At 31.4% G+C, this 11,639-nt stretch overlaps 1 protein-coding gene across 1 annotated transcript; it reads right to left on the bottom strand.

Annotated features, from left to right (window-relative positions):
• Positions 1 to 2,281: 2,281 nt before the first annotated feature.
• LOC108994255 lies at positions 2,282 to 4,858 on the bottom strand. Its single transcript, XM_018969386.2, has 4 exons — positions 4,769 to 4,858; positions 4,417 to 4,665; positions 3,195 to 3,254; positions 2,282 to 2,565 (listed from the first exon to the last, which is right to left on the bottom strand). The coding sequence occupies exons 1-4, from the start codon at positions 4,833 to 4,835 to the stop codon at positions 2,501 to 2,503; spliced, it is 441 nt and encodes a 146-aa protein (XP_018824931.1). The 5' UTR covers positions 4,836 to 4,858; the 3' UTR covers positions 2,282 to 2,500.
• Between the last annotated feature and the right edge of the window lie 6,781 nt (positions 4,859 to 11,639).

The following is an 11,639-nucleotide window of genomic DNA, read 5'->3' on the forward strand; positions in this document are numbered from 1 at the left end:
TACATAAATAAATGTCACTCAGGCTGGTGTGCGGAGGTTGAGAAAGAATGGGAGGTTGTATAGAAGAACTCTTGCTAAAAACTCTTACTCATTTCTTCTCTTGTCCTGCGCCACCCTCTCTCTGCATCATCGACAGCAGAATCGGCGGCTCCCCCGTCGCTCACTTCGTACGTCACTACTCCTCCCACCCTTTCTATATATGAACATTCGAGCGTAACGGCATTTTCAGGGCCGCATGGCCACTGTCAACGTCTTTGACCAGACGGCGATGGCATTCCTTCATCTTCTGCGAATAACAACCACGACCGTCCCTTATGGTGTTAATCCTCGGGCAAGGTAGATAATTTCATTCATATGGAACTCAGGCTCAGAGGTTGTAGAATCTTTGAAATTTGCATTTCTTCCCCAGGCTTTCTTGCTTTTGTTTTAAAAAATTTCTCATGAGCAGCCAGGTCTCATTTGTTGAGCTCCCTCGTAAATGTGAAAAGTAAAAGCAATCTACATATTGTGTTTAGTTTATGATTTCATTTTGTAAAGAATGGTGTTTCTGAAATCGTTTTGAGTGAACAATTTTTTTAGATATAGGCATGTGTTACAAGTTGTGTTTGGATTTGGTTTGGTTTTATATATATGGGTTTGAATCTGTTTGAGATTTATCTCTTTGTTCGGATTTGAGTTGGTTTTGTGTATATGGAATTATGGATACGATTTATTTAGTGAATTTGTACAAATTTGAAAGGATTGTGTTTGCATGGCTTCGCCAAGCTCAAGGCGACAGTGAGTGAACCATATATCATCATGTCCAACATCCACGACACGTAAGAAATACCGCCATAGACCTCCGTACTCTTTCATAACTCCGTGACCCATGCTATTCGACAAACCCTTGCTCGGCCCCCTTCAGCAGTTTCAAGACGCGTAGAGAAATCGAGACCACACCATTGTGCACCCATGCTCACGCACGCCGCCAGCGATTCTTCCACCAGCACGCTCTGTTGAAGCCCCACCCTTATCCCTCACCCCTACTACCCCTAGTACGTCCTAGGACCTCCCCCATGACCACCCTTGTAAGCCACTTCCTCCTCTGTTTTCCCTAACCAAAATAGGGCACAACCGAATACCACCCAATCCCAGCAACTATCTAATGCCCAGTACCAAGATAGGTCGAATAATTACTACCTATCATCTATAATCATGTCTCCTAATATAAATATAATCTCCGAAAGCTCCAAAACAAAACATAAATTCATCTATTTCAACTTCATATATAAATTTTCTTCACAAGGTCATCAATGCAATAAATCCAATAATATAAATCAACATCTCCACAATCTCCCAATAATTTCATCATTATAAACTGATAATTTGATAAGTCTCAATAAGCCAAGTAATACAATGAAATCTAGATATAAAAATTATATTTACAGTCGTGAAGTGTGCAAATGCCGCTTTGAAAAAAATGAGTCAATATGGGACCTACGTAAATAAAAATTAATTTTTTAATAGTAAATCTAACTATTTTTCAAAATAATTGTGCGACGCTTGTGTACTTTACGACTATATGTACCATTACTCATCTAGATAATCAAATAAACCCCTCTATTTGTGATGGTACCATTAGGTATTTGACTCCCTATCCTCAGCTAGTCTTGTTCACATTACTATTCCTGATCCTCAGCTGAACTATCGATATCATCTAAAAATATTATAAATATAAGAAGGTGAGTTATCAAAAACTCATTAAGCAAAGAACATATATTAGTATATAAATATAAGTCTTTTCAGAGTGTTCAAAATGTAAAAACAAAACATTTCAGATTTAACATGCAAATCTCAAAACATGTTATCAAAAAATCAGAACAGCATTACAAACTGTTAATATAAAAAGAATCAACTATTCATATTCAAAGATCATTTGGCATAACATGAGTGAACATTTTCATCTTATCATATCGTATCATATCACCATAACATATCATATACCATGTTTAACCCTCATGGTAGATTTGTGCTATCCCTAGTGGCCCAACCAAGCAGCATCTGAATGTACTCATTCAAAAACAATATCATCTAAATTACGTTTAAACGAAACACTATTATAGTTCAAATGTATAATCATTTTGTCTACCTTTAGCGACGATTTCCTTCAACCATAAAATAAAAAATAAAAAAACCGTTTCAAGATTGACTCAATTGTGTTATAGTACAATAACTTTGCAATATCCCCATATATTTTGATATTTGCAATTTGTTCATATATATGATATGAAATAATCCGGTCCTACATATACGCACAAAATAACAATATGAAAGCCAAACATAAATTATAATACCACCTGATCTAGCTCGAGTCTTCAAATGCTCTGGCATTACAACCACCAATTAGAAGCTAATATCTATTTTCTATATGGGTTTATTGTTAAAACAACAAATTCATACAATACAGCCGATTACAATCCCGAAATACTGATCTCTCTCTTTCTTTCTCTGATCTCTCTCTTTATAATGTTGGTGGCGGGGGTGGCGGCAGTGGCTGAAAAACAGTAACAGGTGGTCGCTTTATTCCTGTATGCATGGAAAACCATGCACGTAATGAAGACATGAATGTGAATAGAAATTGATATCAAATGCTGATAACAAAACATGATGATGAGATTTATCAACCTTCGTAATAGAGGCATGAATAAAAGAACAATATTAGTTTAACAATGCCTAATAATTTTTATTTCCCGGAAGAATAAAGGCATTTCATGATCAGTGATTCAGTTCATTAGAATGATAGGAAAAACGGCTAAGATTGGTTGAAGTAGAGTTAAATTATGGTTATAAAAAAATGTTATCAACAACACCATTTTAACAAATTTCTTATAAAACTATTTAATAAAATATTAATTTATTTTAAATTCATTTGATTCTGGAGGAAATATATTTGCAAGTCGTGGAGTACTATGCAAGTGATGTACAATCTCTTTTAAAGAAATTAGTAAATATGAAACTTACAAGAAAAATATATTTTTTTAATATTAGATCAAAGTTTTTTTTTGTTTTGTTTTTTTTTAAAAAAGGGCACTTACGCTATAACTCATAATTAATATGAATGTGGAGAATTGCCAAAAAGCTACTATTTCTTCTCTTTTTTTTAATCGTTGAAAAAATAAGATCAATAAAAACAGTACACAGTGAGAATGTGGTACCTGGGTTAGGTTCAAGAAACGGCAACTCTCCCTCAGGCTCACAGCACATCATGAGGTAAACTGTAATAGATAAAAATATATAACAACAATATTAATAATAATAAAGAAAAGTGCAAAAGTTTGGATTGAAGAACCATTATAATTTGATACTGCATTAATATAATAATACCATTATTATAGTTTTATTATTATTATTATTGGGTTCTCCAAGGATTTTTTTAATTTCATATAATAAAATATTTGAAATAATTTTTATTATATCTTGGAATTATATAAATTAAAAAACCAAAACAGAAACAAGGAACTTATTTTTATGTTCATTTCCTATATTTTATGTTTCATCTCTAACCTGAAAATACATTATCAAAAGGGAAAAAAATATAACCTTAATATTATATGAATATAAATAATATCCTCTTTTATAAAAGTATGCATTTAATTCAGTTTTATGCAGCTGTAGATTGAAAATTACTTGGGTTTGAGTTCTAACAAATTTTAAATTCTGTAATTTCTCTCTCGAAATAGAATATTCCTTTCTCAATGTCTAATTGAGCTTGGCATTTTTCTTTCATTGTGCAAAAGTACCAGAAAATTTAAGGAAATATTTAGAGAATAAGATAAGATGAATATTTTGTAAATATATAGTAATAAAATAATTTGAATTAAGATATTTTATTAGAATTTGAGAAAGAAGTTTAAAATAAAAAAAAATATTGAATAAAAATATTAAGTAAAATATTATTAGAATGTAATTGTTATTTTAAAATCTGAAAAAATTATATTGTTTGAGTAATTCTACATACAATCAGTGAATTGCGTAAATGCAACATAATCGCTTTGAAAAAGAGTGAAATCTACTATTAAAAAAATTTTATCCTCAAACTTATTCCTATGCAAGTACAACTGGTACTGTCATTATTTACAATGAAGAGGTAAATTTAAAATTAGAAAAATGATATTTATAAATGTAAATGTCCAAGTGTCGTGTAATCGTTTTAAAAAAATAAATAAATATGAGATTTATATAAAAAAAATTAATTTTTTAATAATAAATCATTCTCTTTTTTAAAACGACTATACGATATTTGTACATTTTATGACTATACTAATCATTACACTTAAAATTATATCTTATTAATACTCCTAGTCATTAGTCATGTGTGAGATAAATTGTCACCTAATAATTGCATGTCTTACGATCTGAATGTATATTAGTACGTACCAATGTTTTCAAGAGAAGGACAACGTTCATGTTTTGATCGCCGTTGTTTTCTTGTTTGTTTAGGGAAGGTGGCCGGTACCCTTTTGTTTCCAGTTTCAAGATCTGCCAGTTGTTTCATTAACTCATCGCTTTCATCATGTCCAGTTGTTTCAGCATACTTGCTGATATAAGTATCATTTTCAGTCTCATGATCCTTGGAACCCGCAGACCAATTAAACTCACCATCATTTTGAATGCCAAGTTTTTTTTCTGTCATAGAATAATCATGCACAAAAAATCAACACCTGTACTACATAATTAATTCAATCAAAATGATCCAAAAGAAAATGCCTCCAAAACCAACTTCCCTTACCTCCTCCTTCAACGGGATCTGAGGCCGAACCACGAACATGTGAGCGATTTGCTTCCTTTCTTTCCATTTTTCTGCTTTTCTCTTGCAAAAGCTTTGATCGGTTGTCTGTGCCTTCAGGGATAGATAATTTTATCTTTTTAAAGAGCATGTGCAAGTGAGCCAATCCCAGGTCTATGGTTGCCTGGACAGGCGGTTAGATTTTTTTTTTAAAGAGCATCTGCTTGTGATCGGAATTTTCAAAAGAATAATGACTTACTGACTACCCTTTTCCAAAACCGCGTTGGAAAATGATATTCCTCCATAAGATTTTCACCGAAAATTTCTACCGAAAATATATTTTATATTTTTTTTATTTTTTTATTTTTACTTAGTGATTAAGAAATGTTTTTAAATGAATTTATAAATTTTTTATATTTTTTAAAAATATTTAAAGTGTTTAAAAAAATGATTGAAAAAAAAGAAAAAAATAAAAAAATAAAACATTTGCCTTTCGGTAGAAGATTTCGGTGGAAATCTTCTGTGAGTGTAGCAGTTCTCAACCGCGTTGGGTGACCGACTATCTCAAAAGGTGAACACTTGTCTGCGTCTGTCCAAGTATTGATTTACCGTACCTTAGCCTAAAGGGGGAAATCCAATGTGACCAAGCGAATCGCTGTGGTAGGGGCCATGAATGTAATAGATGACTGCATTGGTCACGTTACGCACCGAATTGATAGATGATAGCTGGCTAGCTTTGATACATATAGATATACTAGTGGTGGTAGACGTGCAAAGCACGTTTGCCAGTTAAACTGAAAAAATAAAATATATATAATTTTAAATATTAAAATAATTTAATATATAAAAATAAAATTATTATTTATTTATATTTATTATTTATTATGAAATTTTAATTATATTAAAAATTTTAATTATATTAAAAATTTTAATTAATTAAATAATTTTTTTTAAAAAAATATATAATAAAATTTCATCATTTATTTAATGATAAAAAATTAATATTTTAATTATCTATTTTATGTTAGTTTAAATCAATATTTAAACTTTTATTGTTAGATTAAATTTAAAAATTAAAGATGAAGAGTTGTAATTTAAAACTTATAAACTAATATTTTTTCTCACTTTTCTTTTCTCCCTCTCTCTCATTCCCTTTGCACGATTGTGATATTACGTCACATATTGGTATTCACACAGACGAACCTAAAAAAAAATAAAAAAATAAAAAAAATCTCTTTACTGTTTATCATTCTTGTTCATCATTACTATTGATGAATAGTAATAGGATAGCCTCTTTTAAGATATAGGCAGATATATATATATATATATAAATTGAAGTTAATTTTAAGTGTATGATAGAATATTTATATTTTAATTATTTATTTTATGTTAGTTTATATCAATATTTAAACTTCTAACGTTAGATTAAATTTAAAAATTAAAGATAAATGGTTGAAATTTAAAATTTAAAAATTAATATTTTTCTCAACTTTTCTTTTATCCCTCTCTCTTATTCCCCATATACGATTATAGTATTACGTCTCACATTGACATTCATACGAATAAATCATTAAAAAAATAAAAAAATTAAACAAATATGTGAAGAATAAAAATAAAAAATAAAAATTCTTTTTACTATTTATTACCGTTGATAAACAGTAATAGAATATGGACTAGACGCGCTTCGTACCTCTCACATGGACCAGACGCAGAACCTCAGGACCGAGGAGCATCCCAGACGCAGCCAAATTCAGACTGTGGATGAAAAGACGACACTAAAGTACGAGTACAATTTTGGAGTCTACCTCTTAACTGTCATTTATTACGATTCGCTTATACTACGTATATAGGATAATGCTAGAGCAGCTTCCGCTTTACCATGTGTTTTTTATGTATTTTTTTAATTCTTTTTTTATATAAATTTTTTTAATAATTTTTAATATTTTAAAATAAAAAAAATATTCATAATATTATTAAAAAAATATTTTTTTAATTATAAAGTAAAATATTTCATGATTATGAAAATATTTTTTAGTAATTATTTTTTTATTATTAAAAAAATATTTTTTAATAATGTCTTGAATTTATTTTATTTTTTAAAAATATTTAACATTGTCCATATATAATATTCATACTTATATATAATACTTATACTTAATTATTATATACTACTTATACTAATTAAATATAGTATATATAGTTATACTACTTATATATAATACTAAAGTTGTATTTAGATGTTGAACTAATTTGAGTTAAGTTGAATTGAAATGATAAAATATTATTAGAATATTATTTTTTAATATTGTTATTATTTTGAGATTTAAAAAAATTAAATTATTTATTATATTTTATATTAAAATTTAAAAAAATTATAATGATGAATTGAAAGAAATTGAAGATCCAAACGTTGTACTACTTATAGAATAATCATGCTTAATTATTATATACTTATATTTTTATACTAATATAAATAATTTCAACACTCCTTCAACTTTTCTCTCAACATTGGCCGCTACCATCTAATTGATCCTCTCTTTCTTACAAACCTTGTATACAATGAAAAACTAGCAATATTATAATCTAATCAGAAGTTGTTGTCACTACAAAAAAGAAAAAAAATGGGGACTATTTGTGATGTGTGATTTATCCTCTCTTCGATGCGGTTTGGGAATAGAAAGAACTATTGTTTTCACTTTCAAGGATGTCTTCTAATGATATGTAAAAAATGAATTGATTATGTCGAATGATTCGTTGATTTTGAACTGGTTTAGTGAAATCAATTGTAAAGTTCGTGGTAAGGAATTAACAAGAGCACTGATCATAGTCTTTTTATAGTTTGGCTGCATTTCACTTTACTATATCTAGATAGATATATTCCATATTGATCACTTCGTTTCCTTTTCTTCCAATTGTTTTGAAAAATCAAAGAAAAAGAAAGACATTTTTTTCAACATTGCTTGTCATTTGAAAGTAAGTATTATCCTAAAAATGTTTACATATCATGTTTGGTTATAATATTTTTTGTAATTGTATTATTTTTATACAAGATGTAATTTGAATACGGCACGTTATGCTTATATAATAAACATATTTAATTATGTTGAATAATTTATTTGGACAAGAATTGTCATGTTAGAAATACTACATCAGAATATATAGCGGAAACGATATTACCCTATTGCAAATCGTAGATCTTGCACAATTGTTCCTATGATTCTTTGTCTTTGTCGTTATTGTTCATCCGAAATCTTTCCGTATTGATAGCGGAGTGTGCTACGTGGTAAGACTAGAGTAATACTAAAAAATTCTACAACCTAGATGCCGAGACTAAAAAATATCAACACATTGAGTGAAGAATATGTTTGTTGTACAAGTGAGTCATCCAAGATTCCAAAGGAGGGAGGGCCAAGGCTATGTAAATAGCTTCTGTAAATGTAACTTTCGGCTGATTATTAAGGGGCATCCATCCAAACTCATAAAGTGACTTCATAATCACATTATAATCTCCAAGAAAAGGAAGAATGGATGCCGCTCTATAGATGCCCCTCTATTACATATCATAACTTGTAAAACAAGATCATATAAAAATAGATGCCCCTTTAATCTGAGCATTTGTGTGCATGATGACACTATTTTTGATGTACTTGTTGTTACTAAATCTACATATACATCCCCTACACGTACCGTCTATGCCTTCCCATTGAGCCGCCCCTTGCCCATATTATTAGTTTGGCAACTGATCATATTGCTATAATTGTGCGTATATTTCAGTACGTGCTGCTCCCATTAACTGATCTCACTGCATTTTTGCAACAAATCTACAGTCTTTTCTTCTCTTTATTTTATGTTTTTTATTTTCATATTTTATTTCATAAATATCGAAAAAGAGATAGTCCACAACACTAATAATTTCAATCCACTTCCTAGCTAGAATATAAAATCGTACATTTTTTTAATCCAACTAAAATATTAGTCCATCAGCAGTGAGCGCATACCGCAACGATTAATATAGTACGGACTTGGACTTGGTTTAAAGAATAATAGAGTAGTAACCTATCACCATCTTTGTTTAAATCACTTGTTACAATCCGTACGAAAAAAATCTGAAAATTTTGTGTCACAACTTTTGGTTGAAAAAATTTCAAACTAAAAGACCTTAGGGTTATTATTTCCGAAGTGGGCTGTTGTATGCATTTCAACCTACGTCGAAATTAGCTTGATTTTGGGGATCGAGTTTGTACCCAGTGCAAAAGACAATTCGCTTTCTCGTTATTGATCCCATCTTTCTTACAAATCTCTCTCTTTCTGTTTATTTTCTGCTTCTTCCTCCTTCCTTCTACAACTCAAATATATATATATATATATATATATATATATAAATATGTTTGTTATGAACAGTATTAATGCCAAAAATCACACTACAAATTCAAAAGGAAGAAAGAGTCATTCTTGACCTATGAGATGATTTGGACGTCGATATGGTACAATTTGCATTCATCTATATAATAAATAAGCAAATAAAATAAATAAAAGAAGATACGAGAATTTACGTGGTTCGACATAAAAGTCTACGTCCATGGGTTGTTATGGGTAAAATCTACTATATCAGATGATGGTTTTACAATATTTCATAACTTCACATATTGCTCAATACAATGAGAAAATTAAGTCTCAGGAGAGTCCCTCTAGAGAAATGGTGGAGAGTGCCTGAGCCTATTAGATTTGTGGAAGAGCTGCTCTTTATATAGAGGTTATTTTCTTGAAGTGATAGACCTCAATTTACTTTGTGAAGTCTTTTTCTTTTGGGAATCTAAGTCTTGTGAAACCTTTTTCCTTTTAAGAGTCTAAGTCTACTTCTTTGCTGTATCTCTTTCCTTCCTTATCTATTTACTGTCTTATCTCTTAACCACGATGAATGTAACCTGCAGAAAAAGAAATTTCGGTAGCCGATTGATAGTTTTTCACTGTTATGCAATAGAGATCTCCATGAGTGGTCCTCAAGAAGAAATTGTAAAATTCATAATAAAAGCCTTCAAGGATGGGCCTTTGTGAAGTTTGTTGTAAGAACGTTTGCGTAGTTATTGTATGTGAATGTTTATCGTTAGTAAAGTTTGTATATTTCCATGCTCAGTGATCTTTTTGGTGGTCTCAGTGGATTTTGCTCCGTGCTTATTTTTAGTTGGTATTTTTTTGTTTTAATGTGGATGTAAGAGTTTGTTTGTAGTAACCCGCGCTTAAGTAGTTAGGGTGTCTGTTGACCCCCGCAGATCCATCTTATGCGGTTGTTGAGCCTGTCGACCCGTTCTTGAAGGACACCCGTGCAAAGTGGTTATAGAGCTTGGAAGCTCGTTCCAAAAGGTAATCCATTGGTGGTGATTGTAGCGAGTGGAGACACTCGGATGTAGGTACTAACGGGAGATCACCTCGATCGTTTTACCTTTAAATTTGAGGCTAGTGGGAGATCAACTCAACTACGTCACCTTTGGCTTGAAGGAGTTAATAGGAGATTACGTCGACTGTTTTACCTCGTAAATATAAGGCTAGTGGGAGATTACCTCGACCACGTCACCTTTGGTGAGAACAAGTTAACGGGAGATCACCTCGACCGTTTTACGTGGTAAATATGAGGCTAATGGGAGATCACATCGACCATGTCACCTTTGGCGAGAATGAGTTAAAGGGAGATCACCTCGACCGTTTTATCTCGTAAAAATGAGGCTAGTGGGAGATCACCTTGACCATTTTATCTCGTAAATTTGAGGCTAGTGGGAGATCACTTCGACCACGTCACCTTTGGCGAGAATGAGTTAATAGGAGATCACTTCGACCGTTTTACCTCATAAGTTTGAGGCTAGTAGAAGATCTCTCGACCACGTCACCTTTGGCAAGAAGGAGTTAATGGGAGATTAGCTCGACCGTTTTACCTCGTAAATTAGAGTATAGTGGGAGATCACCTCAACCACGTCACTTTTGGTAAGAAGGAGTTAATAGGAGATCACCTCGACCATTTTACCTTATAAATATGAGGCTAGTGGGAGATCACCTCAACCACGTCACCTTTGGCAAAAAGGAGTTAACGGGAGATCACATCGACCGTTTTACCTTGTAAATATGAGACTAGTGGGAGATCTCCTCGACCATGTCACCTTAGGTGAGAAGGAGTTAACGGGAGATCATCTCAACCATTTTACCTTATAAATATGAAACTGGTGGGAGATCTCATCGACCATGTCACCTTTGGCGAAAATGAGTTAATTGGAGATCACCTCGACCGTTTTATCTTATAAATTTGAGGCTAGTGGGCGATCCCTCGTCCTTTTTACCGTTTTACCTTGTAAATTTTATGCCGAACCACATAAATTCTTGTATCTCCCGTTATTTATTTTATTTGCTTATTTATTATTTATCATATGGATGAACGAAATTGTATTGTATCAACGCTCGAATCATCTCGTGATCGGGGATGACTCTTTTTTCATTTTTGGTCTGTTGTGCAATTTTTGACATTAACAAACATTATCACTGTTTTGAGCATTGTAATTTTGCCCTGCAGTGTACCTTGACATTTCTCGAATAAAATCTTCTGTAGCTCTGTGCACATTGACATGTTACCAAACCATGTAAATCTTTATAATTGATTGTTTATTTACTTTTATTTTTCTGTTTTTTGAAATGTAAACTCTAGAAGATCCAAATCTCCATTCTTCTCTTTCAAAGTCTCATCGGTTGTCTCTCTGCTTTTTACAATTAGCTCTACTATATAATTTCGAGGGATTGTATCAAGTCAAGACTTCAGTTAAAACCTTGATATAACATGCTTTTTAAATCATTCATCCTCCATTACTTTATATCCAACTTATTTGTGGGTCAT

The sequence above is a fragment of the Juglans regia genome, chromosome 6 (genome assembly GCF_001411555.2).
Source record: "Juglans regia cultivar Chandler chromosome 6, Walnut 2.0, whole genome shotgun sequence".
NCBI lineage: Eukaryota > Viridiplantae > Streptophyta > Magnoliopsida > Fagales > Juglandaceae > Juglans > Juglans regia.

Coding starts and splice junctions, on each gene's coding strand:
- LOC108994255 (XM_018969386.2), bottom strand. CDS start 4,835: ATGGAAAGAAAGGAAGCAAATCGCTCACATGTTCGTGGTTCGGCCTCA. Junction 4,666..4,768: donor AGATCCCGTTGAAGGAGGAG/GTAAGGGAAGTT, acceptor ATTCTATGACAG/AAAAAAAACTTGGCATTCAA. Junction 2,566..3,194: donor GTTTCTTGAACCTAACCCAG/GTACCACATTCT, acceptor CCATGCATACAG/GAATAAAGCGACCACCTGTT.